The sequence below is a fragment of the Mesitornis unicolor genome, unplaced genomic scaffold, assembly GCF_000695765.1.
Source record: "Mesitornis unicolor isolate BGI_N332 unplaced genomic scaffold, ASM69576v1 scaffold14554, whole genome shotgun sequence".
Lineage (NCBI taxonomy): Eukaryota > Metazoa > Chordata > Aves > Mesitornithiformes > Mesitornithidae > Mesitornis > Mesitornis unicolor.
In genome coordinates this window covers 42906-59909 of record NW_010178152.1, presented here as the reverse complement: position 1 = coordinate 59909, position 17004 = coordinate 42906, and the positions used below count along the sequence as shown (strand labels likewise).

The 17004-nt window shown below is 40.0% G+C and overlaps 1 protein-coding gene across 1 annotated transcript in view; it reads right to left on the bottom strand.

Moving 5' to 3' along the window:
* Positions 1 to 296: 296 nt before the first annotated feature.
* The window catches only part of BRINP3 (bone morphogenetic protein/retinoic acid inducible neural-specific 3), a gene marked incomplete at its 5' end in the record, with an annotated part of 59302 nt that continues 42594 nt past the window's right edge, over positions 297 to 17004 (bottom strand). The window contains one exon of the mRNA XM_010182356.1: positions 297 to 1763. Coding sequence (XP_010180658.1) covers positions 647 to 1763 — 1117 coding nt within the window. The remainder of the gene's footprint in view (positions 1764 to 17004) is intronic.

Here is a 17004-nt window from a genome sequence, read left to right as displayed (position 1 = left end):
TTACCACTCTGGGAGCCTGTATGTCATGTTAAGCAGCTTGAAAAGGGCATAACTTCAGAAAGCCTCAAGTGTAGCAAGTAAAGCATCACTACAGTTGTCACTTCAGCTCAGCATGAACATTTAGATCCACATCCCAAGAATAAAATATCTTATGGCTTTGACTTTTCTAGTTTCTGTTAAAATCTTCAGTCGCTATTGTCTCTTTACCTACACCTCCTGCGTACAACACACACAAAAGTGTATCAGGGTTACTACTTTTGTGTAAGAAAAAAGAATCCCACAGCATTTCTTTTTAATAACTGTTCAGCTACAAAATTTTATTGGTATCCTTCTATGTTCCCTCTAGAGGATGTAATGCACAAAAGCATTGCCACGGAACATATAAAATTACAAATGAAATTTATTGTAAAAAGTAGAATGTCTTCTAGACTGGTGTCAGTATTTATTTCATTCATAAATCAAAACTGCAGGTATAATATATTCATTGTCAGCAAGTTCATGTGTGTAAATTGCCATCCAACAGTATTGACTGATATAAGACAGATATTGAAAAGACAATTTAAATTTACTCTTCCAAACATAAACTGTTCCACAAAAGCACTGTAAAAACTCCTTCAAGGTTTTGTGTTGTGCTTCACATTTATGGTTAACTACATAATTTGGTTGTGTCATAATCCACTGTGTTTGGCAATTTGGCATTAAAGGCCTGCAAAGCAGATTGAATCCTCACCACTTCACTGGTAGACAGTTTGAGTCTATGACGGAGCAAGCAAGAGAAGAGGTCTAGACGACGTTGACCAGGTGGAGAGAGTTTATTTACACGATCCCGAATCTCTAACAACTGCAAAAGTGCCGAGTCCTGTGATCCCTGAGTATAGGGGTAATCCAGCTGCAAAATCAAGTCTCGAATTGCTTCTGGGTCGAAATGCATGCTGTAGCCAAACACTTGGATGTTATTGATTTTCATGTAGCCTAGATTTCTTGAGGGATCAATAAATTCCAGGGGCTCATAGTAGATGCTCTCATTGCCATTTGGACCATTTGACTTTATTCGACTCCTCAAATAGATGTGTACAGTTTCAAAAAATGTCTTCCACTTGTTGCCCAGAGTCAGCGTCCAGTTGTAACACTGAAGGGGTAAGTCCAGTTTAGTCCGCTCCCAGTCTGGGAAATTATTTTCATTCACAGGCATAAACCAGCTCTCAGAGTGGCTGCCCCCAAAAGGGTTGACGTAAACAGCAAGAACGGGCTCTAAGGTGCTATTTTTAGTTAGGCAAATTTGAAGAGAGAGGCCCAATATCATATGGACCAGGCTAGACTTGTACTTGTTACTCTTAAGAGTAAGGAGCATCCGCTTGCGCCAAGAAGGATCAAACCAGCTATTGAGGCGCATGTCGTTGCTGATGAAAATGGCATGGACCTCAATTCGCCGGTCTGTCTTCTGCAATAAGTACTTCATTTCCAGATCCTGAAGGTCAGTCTCAAACCCAATGTAGTGCTCTGTTGATTCTGCCACTTCAGGCTTGCAAAGCCCCTGGCTCAGCATGTAGCCGGCATTGCAACTCCCACACCGGGTACGATTGTCAGGAGCACAGCTCAAGCATGCAGAGCCATCGCCGACCGTGCAGGGAAGGAACCCCTGGCAGGCAACCTGGTCGTTAGGGCAGGTGCACGTGTGAGTTTCTTCAGAAAAGCTTCCCAGAAGGCCATTTTCATTGCAGTAGAGAAAGGACTGGATGCGGTTGAGCCAATAGTTGGAAGATCTGCAATGTTAAAATAACTTGTTTTAACACAGAGAGAGACCTGCACACAACAAACGCAACCTTGTTATTTTGTATCAGAAAGAGAAAAATAAAGCTGTTTTCAGTAGCAGATTAAGGCACTAAAGTCAGATGACAGCATCTGCCACCAGATAAACGCATGTATAAATTGCCTTTTAACAGTGCGAAATCACAAAAGAGAAGTTTCTGTATAAAATCACAAGCACAACAGGAACATTTGGTTCATGCATTTGTTCTCTCTGTATCTCTGTCAAGGAAGCCTGACAAAGAGCCATTTTCCTGAAACTGTCTTCAGATTAACATCTTGAAATCCTATGCAGCTGAGATTATTTTTTCTCACGCTATTTGATCAGGGAGGTGCTTTGTGTGTATCTAAGTGTGTATAACTCTGTAACATCTCTCTATTTCACTATGAAGATTTTGGCGAGCTTGCAAACTTTCCAGGCTCTTGTCTGGAGCTGCTTTGAATTCTAGACAGTGAGTGAAAATGCTTTCGTGGAATAGCAAATAGGACTCTGTGCCTCACTAAAACAGATTCAGTCTTAATTCTTCAGATGCCTTCAGCACAATATCCCTACAGGAGGTCATGCATGAGCATGCTGTGTTTACTTTTCATCTTTGGAGATGAAATTAAAAGATCAGTTTAATGTTCTTCCTGTCATGTCATTTTGGTTTCACTAGAAGCAGCAGTTAATGTCCTACATCACACTAGGAAAACAGATACTGAAACCAACAGCTGAGACTGATGAGGCACAGTTGCTAGAAAAAAAACACTGGGAACAATGGAGTTACATGGAAATGGTGAACAGAAAAATTATCTTCTGTCTTTGTCTGTATTATTCAGTTCTTATTAGTTCTAGCAAGGCACAGTTTAAAGAACTTGTTTTGGCTGCCATAGAATCAGATTTATTATTGTCACATGAAGGACGATGGTTGTACGATTTCTTCCCCTTTCACTGCATTGTTTCAAAGAGAAAATGCAAAAGCCTCGTTTACTGAAGACTTACTTATAAAGTCACATCTGAATTTGTTTCAGGCACTTCAGGTGACCTGCTTAGTGGATGAGGGAAAGGCTGTGGACGTTGTGTACTTGGATTTTAGTAAGGCCTGACACCATCTCCCACAGCATCCTCCTGGAGAAGCTGCTGGGCATGGCTTGGATGGGCACACGCTTTACTGGGTCAAAAACTGGCTGGATGGGAGCACAGAGAGTTGTGGTGAATGGAGATAAATCCAGTTGTGACCAGTCACAAGTGGTGTTCCCCAGGGCTCAGTTTTGGGGCCAGTCCTGTTTAACATCTTTATCAATGATCTGGATGAGGGGATTGAGTGCTCCCTCAGTAAGTTTGCAGATGACACTGAGTTGGGAGAGAGTGTTGATCTGCCTGAGGGTAGGAAGGCTCTGCAGGGGGACCTGGACAGGCTGAATCCATGGGCTGAGGCCAACTGTGTGAGCTTCAACAAGGCCAAGTGCTGGGTCCTGCAGTTGGGTCGCAATAACCCCATGGACGCTACAGACTTGGGGACGAGTGGTTGTAGCTGCCAGGCAGAAAAGGACCTGGGGCTGTTGGTGAACAGCAGGATGACCATAAGCCAGCAATGTGCCCTTGAGCCAAGAAGGCCAACGCCATCCTGGGGTGTATCAGGAGGGGTGGTTGTAGGGCAGAGAGGTTCTCCTTCCCCTCTACTCTGCCCTGGTGAGACCGCATCTGGAATATTGTGTTCAATTCTGGGCCCTCAGTTCAAGAAGGACAGGAACTGCTTGAAAGAGTCCAGTGCAGAGCCACAAAGATGATGGAGGGAGTGGAGCATCTCCCTTACGAGGAGTCGCTGAGGGAGCTGGGGCTCTTTAGCTTGGAGCAAAGGAGACTGAGGGGAGACCTCATTCCTGTTTATAAATTTGTAAAGGGCGAGTGTCAGGAGGAAGGAGCCAGGCTCTGCTCTGTGATGTCCAATGACAGGACAAGGGGTAATGGGAGCAAGCTGGAGCATAGAAGGTTCAACCTAAACATAAGGAAAAGCTTTTTCACTGTGAGGGTGACAGAGCCCTGGCCCAGGCTGCCCAGAGAGGTTGTGGAGTCTCCTTCTCTGCAGACATTCAAAACCCGCCTGGACGTGTTCCTGTGTGACCTGGTCTGGTGATCCTGCTCTGGCAGGGGGATTGGACTGGGTGAGCTTTTGAGGTCCCTTCCAATTCCTAATATTCTGTGATTCAGTATTTCAGAAATCTTTTCGTTGCTGTTGTTCTTTTTCTAACTGTAAAATAAATGTTAAAACTAAAAATCTATTGCAACGCAAAGCATGATTCTTTAGAAACATGAAAAGATCAGTAAAATTACATCATTGTATACTCAGGTGACTTCGTTTACTCTTTTTTTTCCTTTCACTTTTTGTTGGTTGGGGCCAGGAATCTCTGTTGTTTTGGGTTGCTATTTTCATATACCTATAGTCTATTAGTATTTTCTAGAAGTATAAGTAAATATAATAAAATCCATTACATGAATGCCTTAACACCATTCTTCTTTGTGCTTATTTGAAGGTCAACATTAAGCAAAAATTTTTTGGCAATTTTATTCCTTCATCTCCTGATTCAAAATCATAATGACCATTCTACAAGCAAGGCCAATGTCACAATATAAATGTTACACCGAAACCGAGCTGTAAAACATACCTATTGCTCTCTCCAGGTGGAATGGGAAGTTCCTGTGTATTTTGAGTTGTTTTGACAATAATATGTACCCACTGAGCCTGCCCTGGCAGCTCACAGTAACTGTAGTTCAGGTACGTTATGATCCCATTTCCCATTATGGGATGAACTTTGCAACCAGGTTGTATCACACATGGTCTATCTTATTGCTGTTGGGTCCTATGCATCATAGCAACCAAAACAGAGAGAAGCCTTGTCCAAAGGAGTGAAACTAACCTGGCAAAGGTCTCTTATAACAGCTTTTTCCCACTTCTTTGTGGCTCTCTCTTTTTATTTGAGAACTGAGTTCCAAAAGCTGCTGGATGTAAGATATAAAAGTCTGGAGCTTTAAATTTCCTTTAGACCTTTGGGTTATGCCTTTTGTTTCAAAGTAGCCTTCACTGCCTTATTTTGATTCATTGCCTTGGACAGATAACTAGGCAGATTTCAATAATATGTAATTTGCTTTTTATTATCCAAGTTTTCTGTCTGTACCGTCACTACCAGTAGGTACCACATAACTACTGTACCAAGGGTAAGCACATTCAACAGCCTATACTGATCAGATCTGTAAATGTCACAGAATCATAGAATCATTAAGGTTGGAAGAGAACTCTAAGGTCATCAGGTCTAACCGTCAACCTAACACCATTATGCATACTAAACCATGTCCTGAAGTGCCACATCCACTCACTTTTTGAACACCTCCAGGGATGGCAACTCCACCACCTCCTTGGGCAGCCCCTTCCAGTGTTTGACCACTCTCAGTAAAGAAATATTTCCTAATATCCAATATAACCCTCCCATGGAACAACTTGAGGACATTTCCTCTTGTTCTATCACTAGCTACATGGAAGAATAAACCAACACTCACCTCACTACAACCTCCTTTCAGGTAGCTGTAGAGGGCGATAAGGTCTCCCCTCAGTCTCCTCTTCTCCAAACTAAACAGTTCCTGTTCCCTCAGCTGCTCCTCATAATTCTTGTTCTCCAGACCCTTCAACAGCTTTGTTGCTCTTCCCTGGACACACTGCAGTGCCTCAATGTCCTTCTTGTAGTGAGGGACTCAAAACTGAACGTAGTATTCAATGTACGGCCTCAGCAGTGCTGAGTACAGGAGAACAATCACATCTCTACTCCTGCTGATCACACTATTCCTGGGCACACTGCTGGCTCATTTTCAGACAGCTGTCAACCAATAACCCCAGGTCTTTTTCTGCCAGGCAGCTTTCTAGCCAGTTGTCCCCAAGCCTGTAGCACTGCATGTGAATTTTAGCATCCTCTTTGACTCCTCTTGTGAACAGAAGTACATGCCTTTGAAAAGTTTTGCACATCTCCATAAAACCTCATTTTGTATATACCAACTCTGAGCTTACAGCTGCAGTTGTGAATTTATCTCAGTAGAGAATAAACATTTGAAGACTTAATGTAAAGATTTTTTTATGTAACACAAAGTGTCACCCACAGAGACTAAATCTGCTTGGCTCACTTGCACAAAACATAAACTGTGCTTTGTAGTTTGTAGTATCTAAAGATATGTTTGCATGATGCAGTCTAGACAGAAAGCTGATGTTGCCTGAGTGCCAAAGCCAGAGCGAAATGACTGCATTTGTGTTTCAGCAGAGATTAGTAGCCTGGATCTGGCACTGTGCTAGTATGAACAAGAAATTTCTGTATGGCTTGGAGGTTAAGAATCTATTCTGAATTCAAGCTCAGGCACAGTTAGTTTTAAATTACACACAAGCCATGAAATTTTGGAGCCTAATTATAGATATTTTCTGATAGATCTTAGTGACTGAATTTTTGAATACTGCTTTATTGAGGTGTATTGAGCGTCACAGGAAAGGTTTTGAAGGTGCAGGTGCAGGCACAGGCACATGAATGCCATCTCTGAGAGGAGGCTGGGGACTGCCTCATACCAGACACAGCAGGTTCCAGACAGTTTCAACTGGTTACAGCCAGCTGTTTTTATCTCAACGCACAAGCTTTTTTATCTCACTTCCTCCTCTCCTCCTATTGAAGAGGACGAGTGAGAGAGCTGCTGGGTGAGTGGGCATCTGGCAGCCAGCCTAGGTTAAGCCACCATATAAGATAAGGAAGATTATTTGAAGCTTTAAGTTGATCCCTGTTACGTTTCATCCACTCTTTCTTCCTCTTAGATCTAGTGGATAGGTCAGGCTTGATGGGGCTCTGAGCAACCTGATCTAGAAACACTGTCTTTGCTTACTGCAGGGGGAGTGGACAAGATGATCTTTAAAGGTCCCTTTCCTACCCAATACATTCTATGATTCTATGATATTATATTACTACCTATTATTCTGCTTATTATTTGGCTTTGAAATAAGTTGCGGAATGTTCTGCACATTAGTTTTTTTCGTACAGAGGAGGTTTTAGGAATAGAAAGGGATTACTCCTCCTGTGGGTACACATGAGAGAAGTGTCTGGAATGGAGGGTGCACCAGGCAAAGAAAGAAATGGAGACTGTGGCATTACTGCAGACTGATGAAGAGAAGGGAGCTGGGAAAGCTAGGAAGGAATTGTCTTGGTCCAAAGAGGTTATGGAAACAGCAAGATCCAGTGAGGAAGATGGCACTGTTGAAAGAGAAGAATTTTCTATTGTTTGAATAAGCCTCCTTAAACTAGCAAATTTAATTTACTGACAAGTTCTGATTTGGTTTGCATTACTCACTTCTCCAGCCACATGCTCTTTAAAACACTTCTTTCCTTATTAATGATCTAATCTACTGTTTCCATTATTATGAGAAATAAAATCTTTAATGTCACTTTTTGGTTCTTTTTATTTTTAATGAGCCTACCTTCCTTCTTTTCTGTTAAAGAAGATGCAGCCTAAAACTCTGCATGATATCACATGGCTGCACAATTAAATAAGTTTCCTCTCTAAAACTTAGTTATCACTTCATAACAGAATTTAGCTTATTAAAACAACTGTATCTGTGATGATTAGTGGTTGCAAGGAGACCAAGAACTTTAGGGTAGAGGAGGTTTTCTCCTTATTCCAAATAAAGTCTAAACCAACAAACATCTAATATTTTGAACCTTATTTTGATTTTTTTAAACCTGATTTTTAACCAGAGAGATTTGAAGATGTTCTACTTACAACCGTTTGATCAGTTTACAAACATCAATTCTTTTTTAAAAAAATAAAGTTAACTGCCTTACTCAACTGCTTTTTTTAAAAAAAAGTTGTCATCAAGGAATCCTGTTACTATTTGTAAATTTATTGCTTTCACTTAAGTAAATTAAGTGAAAGTACATAAAATGTCAGCAATACCTATTTTATTTAAGCCATTCATCCTTAATTAGATAAATCCACACTGGAATGTCATTCTGAAAGCTTTATTTTTCTCCTAGAAATAAATGATCATTTAAAATTCTGGATCCTGCAGTGAAGGGGAAAGGCTTAGTTAGAAGCAGATGCCTCCTGCAGGTCAACACCTGGCTGAACAGCTGGTGCAGTCAGGGTAGGCAGAGCTTCGACTTTTACAGCCACTAGGTCCACTTTGAGGAGTATGGCAGCTGTGGAGAAGATGGGATTTAAGAGAAAATAACGGGTGACTTCTTAGGCAACAGACTTGCTGACCCCATGAGAAGGGCTTCAAGCAGCGTTAGCTCCGGGCTGGAGTCAAAATGGGGACTAGGGAAAAAAATGTTTAGGGAAAAGTACTCCCACCAGAAAGTGATACAACTAGAGACCTGTCTCAAGTGCCTAGACACGGGTGTAAGCAGTATGGGAAACAGGCAGAAGACATGGACACAGTTGCAATGCTATGACTGCACTGAGATCATAGAAATGTGGTGAGATTAGCCTGGGGTGCTTGTGATGGATGAATAGAGACTCATTAGTGAGAACAGGTGGTCGGGGGGATAGCTGCACACCACACAAAGGAGTACTTTGAACTGAAATTTTGCTGTTGAACAAGCAACAAACTCGTCAGGATCTTAAGGACTGGAATCAGAGGAGAGGCCAGCAACAGGGAGACTGTGGACAGTCTGCTACAAACCAGAAGATCAAGAAAAGGAAGGGGATAAAGCCTTCCTTAAGCAACTGCAGGAAGCAACATGACCACAGGTCCTTGACCTTCATGGGGGACTTCAATCATTCCAGCAGTAGTGTTAGTGGTGGGGTAACATGACAGGACATGGACAACCTAGGAGAGTAATGAAATGTATTGAGACTAAATTCTTCATGCAAGTGTTGAAGAAGCTGAATTGAGAAGATGCTCTGCTGGAGCTGCTACTCATAAATAGGGAAGAACTGATTGAGGATGTGAAAGCTGATGGCAGCCTTGGCTGCACTGATTGCAGGATGATCAAGTTAAAAATCCTGAAGGAAGTGAGGGAGGCAAGAAACAGAATAGTTATCCTAGTCTTCAGAAGAGCAGCCTTTGTCTAGGAATTAATTCAGGGAATTAGTAGCTTAGGTACCAGGTGAGGCTGCCCTAAAAGGCAAAACAGCCCAGGTGATGTGGTTGGTCCTCAAGAATGATGTCCTGTAGGACAATAGTCAATACAGATGTGCAGGAATTTGAGCAGACACAACTGGAGGCTGACTTGGGTGTATGGGCAGCTCCTGTCTGAGCTCAGATACCAAGAAGTCTACCTAAGTTGACAGTTAGGCTACCTGGGAGGACTACAGAAACAGGACCTGGGCATGTAGTAGATAAATGACATGACATTTCACTCAGCCTGTTTTGAAATGAGTGAGCAATGTGATAACAATGTGATAACAAGAAGTACTTCTGCATGTATGTTTTCAGCAAGAGACTGAACATGGAAAATAGAGGTCTGCTGCTGAAGGAGAAATGAGACCTGGCAGCAGAAATTACTAATGTATTTAGCATCCTCTTTGCCTTGCTCTTATCTAACAAGATCTGTCTTAAGGCAGAGAAATGCAGTCCTGCGCCTCAAACCAGAAAACCACTTTGCAACAGTTCAGGCTGGGTAAACACCTAGAAAACAGCTGTATGGGAAAGCACCTGAGATCCTAGCAGATATGAAGCTGAACAGCTGAACATGAGCTAGGACTACTGTCTTGTGGTAAAGAAGATGGAGTGCAACAGGTCAAGGACAGCAAATATTCCCCCATGTTTGGTATGTGCAAGTCCTGTGAAGGGTCACTGAGATGTTCAGAGGGCTAGAACACATAACATATGAGGAGAGCCTGAAGGACCTGGGTTTGTTTAGGCTGAAGAACATAAGAGTAAAGGAGGATCTAAATGCTGTCTCCAAACACCTTCTGGAAGGATGCAGAGAAGTTGGGCCCAGACGGTTCTCCAAGGTGCACAGTTAAAGAACAAGAAACTGTGCAGAAGTTGTAGCAAAGCAATTTTCATTAGAGAAAAGGAAAAATTTTTCGTTGAGAGGGTCGCCAAATGCTGTGAGAAGCTGACAAGTGAGATCTGGGATCTCCATCATTGGAGTACATAACTACACTGCTTTAGAGATTTTTATATACTTTTATAGCTTCATATTTTAAGATGCTGCAGTCCCTCATTGCGTATTGAGTAGAAATAGGGTGGATCTCTAATACCTAGGGAAAAAAGGAACGTCTCTTCCTCTATAATGTATAAGCCATCCAAGATTTTGCCACTTTTCCAATCTAAATGATTCTATGACATTATTATTAAATTTCCCTTTTCTACTATAGTAGGTCTAATTTTTCAGTTATTTAGCTGATCTGACTTCTCCATGCAAACTTGAGTGTACCACTGCTGATTCCTTTCTTTCATTATTCATCATTTGATCTATTCAATATACACTCCTTAGTCTGATGCCAGAAAGAAAAAAGCTTATTAACTCTGTCATAGGACTTCATTGTATTTTCCCACCATTCTTTTTCAAAATTGGGTTGATATGTGAGGTCTACAGATGTCACTAAGAAAAACTCCTGTTTTGTTTGATAGGGACAGAATCTGAATCTCTGATTTTAAGTTGCTCAAGTCAACATTAAAGTTAATAAGAGACTTTCCTCAAAATTTAGGATACATTTATTCTTCTCTTCAGGTGTTATAAATTCTTGATACTTCATTCCCCGCCACAGTGTTCTGTGCACATTCCCAGGGTTCTTTTAACTTTAATCAGTTTTATTTAATCATTTATATTCTCACTGTGTTAATGGGGGACTAGTGTCAAAGGCTGCTTATCTTGAGCTGTTATTTCTTGCTTATAAACGTTAATAAATAAATTAAGACAATCAGCTTCCAAGGGAGGGTTGAAAGAGCTCTTCAATTATTCTTTTAATGACACCACAAACTTTATTATTTGATTTGGAAAATGGTATTTACTGGCCTGATGTGTTAGTTTACCAAACACTGAGATATAGAACTTCTGACTTCCAAACCTAGTGAAAACAGCAAGAGTCTTCCTCGTTGGTTCAATGAGCTTCGAATCAAAATGGGATGGCTGAAATATCTGTGACTTCAGCATTGTGCAAAATTGTGTGATAAGCTATAATCAAGAGCTAATTTTGGTGAATCATACACTTGAAATCACTATTTAAAAATAAAGCAATATTTAATTTAGTGAAAAAAACACTTAATTGTTATAGCATAAATCTTATTAAATTATATAATGAACAGCTTCCTGGAAATTATTTAGAATTTTAAAAAAACTTCTTTTGTTTATTAATATTAATCCTTGTAGTCAACCTTTCAAAAGCAGCATAAATTGACAAAAAAAGTGCTGATTCCAGGACAGAGTTTCTGTGAAAACATAACTATTATTGAATGTCCTGTTAGTTGAAGACTAACAACTAACAGTTGTTAACTAACAGTTAAAGACCTGTTGCCTTTATATGAAGCAGACCATCAAGACTTCGCTTTGACTTATGCAGAGCAGAACACTGAGCCAGATAACCCGTTCAAATCGCACACTCCCACCCTTTAGTTAAGAGCCCGAAACTGGCTCTCCACTGTTGTTAGATTTCAGTCTCACCTCTAGGTGCTAACAGTTTCTAGTCACATGAACCTCATTTCCTGTGTGGGTGACTATGTGCTTCCATCCCAATTTACTTTGTTTGATCAGATACATCAATATGAACATCCTTAGTCATGTGTGACAACATTCTACAAATTTTCTCAATTCTTAAAATCTACTGGAATACAGATTTTTAACTAGATATGGTTTAAAAAGAGCTCCAGATCTACCTTCTTACATTCAATCCTTTTCCTACTATAGTGAAAGATCAGATGCTGTTGCTGGATGACAAGATTCTCTTGTGGATGAACCTTCTGTTATGTAGGATGCACTAAGCAGCTGACTACTATGCTTTCAGCTAGAATATTTACAAGGCAAAGAAAGCCTGCCATATAATCTCACATTTACACAAGCAGGACAAAAAAATAGGATAACGCTATGGAAGTGAGTGTATCAGTTAACATCAGCCAAGTTTCTGATGAGGCTCATCGTAATGAGAAATATAAATCTTAGTGTTTTGGTAGGTGAAATAATTCCACGTGAAGTTGCACTGCATTACCTCTTTATGAAACGCTCTCCAATTCTTAATTCTAAAGTATATTTAAATTATTTTCCAATCATTCTTTTTTTTGCTGCAAGATAAATTTACTTTAAAAAAAAATATTCTTTTAACAATAGCAGTTGCAAGTTTAATCCAAAACACGTGCTTAGTCTTGTTCAATACACTGTAACATTAAATGTAAGAACAATGCAGTATGGTCACCCCATATAATAGCTGGAGCAAGTATTTAATCATGATATGACACTTTTACCTCCTTCCCTGCCTCACTAAGTGCTTAACATCTGTTGTACATCAGATGGCTCAGTAGCAGATGATGAGTACTCAGTGAGGCATATGTTAAGTGAAAAAATGAAGACAATTTAACAAGAAGTGTATAGGCAGTAAAATACCCATTACCTGTTTTCCTTCCTTTGAAGGCTAAGTCCAGTATAAATCTGTAAGGCAGCAACATCAAAACCAAATGCATTCACAGGCAGCTCTAAAATGTCCTACTCTTCATCGTGTTGGATCACCTCTTAGGAAGGACAAATAAGATTCCAAGTATGTTTCTGTGGTATGATCCGTAACAAGAACATTAATTGCTACTGAATTTGATAATGATCTGTATGTGAATGCATTTTTCTTCTGGTAATACGGGTAATAGTACCAACTGTACAGTCACCAGAAGGCCAATAATTTATTAGAAGAATGAATAGCTTTAGTTTATTCAGCCTCCCAACAATTAAAGCAGTACTATAACCACCGCTCAAATAAACATGCTTGAAATTATTTTATGTTGGCTCCTGCCACAGGTATCTCAGTGAGACTCTCAGTGACAGCTGCAAATCCTGCTCAGGAAGATTATGAACAGGAGCATTGCAGCCGTTCTGAGTTCACAGCTTGCAATTTCACAGCAGGCTCCACCCAAGGCAGTTACTTTAAAGCTGGTCTAAAGCTCTGAGCTGGCTGTGTGGACCGTGGTGAAAAAAAGGTAAGTGTACCTAAAAAGGTAAGTAAATAAAGGAAAGAAAAGTTTATACCCAATGAGATGCCTTTGCTAAAAGTTCCCTGTTAGAATACATTAAAAGGATATTAATTAGCTATTAAATTTTAATGGACATGTTGTTTCTATATGCTAAAATTACTTCCAGCACAGAGGTGGATGTGGTAACTAAAGAAATCTAGCTTGGTGCAGGGCTCCTATACGTGGCTCTACTCCAGGAAAGCAACTGGATGAACAAGGAGGTTGATTTTGGTTGATGTTGCTGCAATTAATAGCAATCTAAACTGAATCTATTTTGATTTCTAGATGTAAAATAACTTGGTTTTCCCTGTTAGTCTCATTTTAGGAGAGTCTTTTCAGATTTTCTTGCCTTTGTGCCACCATTCTGCAGCTGTTGCCCTCTCTACTTAAGACTGATACTCTATATTTTAAAAAAATATAATGCATGTTACTTTGAAATTTCATTTGGTCTTTGTATTATGAGTAGAGAAATTAAGACCCCATATTAAATAATATAAACCTGTTGCACCTCATACAGCAATTCTACCATGAGTTACATGATATTCCAGACTAAACACTATTTTGCCATTAAAATACTTAATATTTCATTGGATATTTCTATTATTAATAATATTTCTATTATTGCTCTATTTTTAAAAAACTGTAGCTTTAACTACAGTAATATTGCACTCTTAATTCTCAAAGTTTTTCTAGTATGAAACATTTCTGCTACACGAACTAAAGAATGGTTATAGGAAAAAACATTTTAAGATAACATATCCACACTTTTTGACACAGCTATAATCATGATTGTGCTATATTGAAATAGGAATCAAACTGCTTTGTAGTACCAGCTATTTACTTAAAGAGGTTCAGATCAGAGATAAGCTTTGAGATCTATAGATAGCAGGGACAAAAGAAATAGCAGTCAAATTAATTAGTGGTGTCAAAAGCAGAAGGAAAGGAATCAGAGGTGCTGAGAAAAATAAGAGGTTTTATGTACAGGAGGAAAAAAGATGCCACATGCACACAAAAAAAACCCCACCAGAAAACAAACAAAAAAACCTGCAAACTAACCAACCCATGAGTACCACTCATCTGTTATATATCCATGTGCTTACGTACTTCTGTCTGTAGTGTTAAATGAGTTCAGAACTCATTTTGGGACACACATTATCCATTAATTCAGCAGAGTTTTAGGTGAACTTTTCCAAACGTATATTAAAGTGTAATTATAAAAAAAAAATGAGCAGTGGCTGCCCCTGAAGAAGCTGTGACTGCGGGCAGTGTGTGCTGGAGCAGCTCGTGTGTGAGGGAACTGTGACCAGGGGCAGACCCAGATTGGAGCTTTGAGGACTCTTTCCTCTATGGAAAGGGCGCCATGTGGAAGCAGAGAGAGACTGAGAGGTGTCCCCTCTTGTATGAGGAGCACATGGCATGAAACTGACTGCAACCCCCACTCTCATCCCCCTGCACCTCAAGGCAAAAGGTGGGGAGGTGAAGAAACTGGGAACAAAAGCTGAGCCCGGTAAGAAGGGAGGGGTGGGGGGAAGGTGTTTGACTTTAAGATCTGGTTGTGTCTCCCATTGTTCTACTGTGATGTTGGTAACAAATTGAAATTGTTGGTTTTGTTCATTTTTTTTTTTCCTCCTTATGATGAGTCTGTCTTTTGTCCATGACCCTTTTGAGTGGTGAGAAGCCCTTCCAGTCCTTATTTTGCCTAGCCCTCTGTTTGGGGCATTACGGTGCTCAGTTACACACTGGGCCTAAACCATGACACTCATACAAAATTGTACAGCTCCTGTACTTCAATATCTTCACCCTTATGACTAGTTAAGCTCAGAAAGGATGGTTGAACATTAAGGGTAACAGCACTACCAAGATGTTCCAGAAAGGATTCCATCTGTTCTTCTCAACACTCTACAAATGCTATTGTACTTTCAATTGTATTTATAATGAAAGTTACAACAGAAAAAGCTTGAAGACATCATCCATATGGAAAATGCCAATCTGCCTCAGGACCGCTTGCCTTGATGAGTTTCCAGTCTAAGTGCAAAACAGACAAAGGGAATAGAAACTGGCTGTAGGATGTGCTCACGAAGGTTTTAGAGATGTAGTGAGGGGATGATGAAGTCTGGAGGTGAATAACTGCAGAGCAACTAGTGCAAGTCTGAGTCTTTAATACTGCCTCTGTCCTGCAGAGAATTTCCTACTGCACATAGTGAATACTGCTGAATAACCAGGAACAGCCACAAAAGTAGCCCTAATGTCCTCAGGGAAACAGATTATCCATTATTTCTCCTGTTTATTCAACACGCAATCTGTCTACTTGGGTTTTGGAGGTATCTTTTACATGGATTTTGGTAGATAAGATGCCTTAGCATTTATATTAAAGGAGCATTTACAGGAGCAGAGAGATTTCGGTGGGATCTTTTGCAGCCTGCATACTATGGCACTTTCATTCAATGCATTAATGCCTTTTCCCTCATCTCTGGCTGCTACCATTTTGTGGTGCTTTTGATTGACAGCAAAAGCAAGTGGGCTTGTCACCAGGAAAGTAAGCAGGGCTCCAACACAAACATTCTCACCTTGATGAGTAATTACATTGCCCCTGCAACACAATCAGTCTCTGCTGGCAAACGGATTGAGAAGCCCAAATCCACACGTAATCCACAAGGTTGCTTAGAGCGAGAATTGACATTACCAGAAAGTTAAAGAAAAATTGACCCTGCTTCTATGTTGCTTGTTTGTTTGATTTCAAAGTTAACTCTTAGCAGCCAAACTCTCATTCACAGAAAGCCAAACTGTATGTGATATAAGGAGTGTAAATTAATTTTAGCCTTATGTCTGGCAGGAGTTTTAAAATCAGTGTCACTTATTGCAATACAGTTCTGTCAAACATTACTATTATCTGAATGCTTATTACTCTCTTTATTTAATTTATCTCATTATGGACTTGCTCAAAAAAACGATGGCATCGGTAAAAAGGACCCCTTTAACTTCAGAGCATTCATGATCAACCACTTACATAGTCCTAATATTTTTAATACTAACCTGTAGCCCTGTGAGAAACCACATGCCCAATTAAAAGCTGCAGCTCAATTATGTAATTTTAGAAATATTTAAGCATACCACCTGTCCTTGCAAATAGTAGCATTTTGCAAACGATCCTTCTTCACTTAAAAATGACTTGACCGAATTCTTTTAATACTGTCTAACAGTTTCCGTTGTCTGTTTTCAGTTTCTATGGAAACCACTTCAATTACTTCTTTTCACATTGGACTGGATTGCTCTATAGACTACCTGTCCACATATGGACACTTGTACACTAGAATGAAATATCTATACTTTTAACTTCAGAAATAAAGGATTTGTTGAATACTCTAAGACCATTTAATTTCCCAGGATCAAATAATCGAGAGGGGTGAGAAAACTTGAAGTGTCAGGGCATAATCTCTAATCCATCCTACTATAACATTTAGGTGGAGAATGGCAACAATTTCCCATCTTCTATAAGATTTGTTCCATATGAGATCCAAAGCTACTTCTGAGGGTCATATAAGGTCACACCACAGCAGACTCAGAACTGTCATGGAATGACAGAATAGTTTGGGTTGCAAAGGACTTTAAGGATCATCTTTTTCAAACCCTCCTTCAAACACCTCCCACTAGACCAGGCTGCTCAAAGCCTCATCCAACCTGGCCTTGAACATAGTGCATGTTGCAGTAACAGTTCACAACAGTGAGCTATCACCGCATTACATCTTTCATCCCCCTTCCTTCCATCATCAAATACCAACCTTTAAAAAAAAAGTAACAATAACAACAAAAAATCCCAAAGCAAACAAGGAAAAATGATCCAAAGTTTAGCAGTCCAAACATTTGGAGTTGCCTTTAAACATAGGATTTCCCTCTATTGTGTGCATCCTCTGGGATTCGTCTTTTATTTATTCATCTTTTCCTGCAATCAGTTCTTCATTTATTTGCACTGAGAATGCCTCATATTTTTCCTGTATCTCAGTCTGTTTAGAGAGAATGTCAGACCATTCTAGTCTGC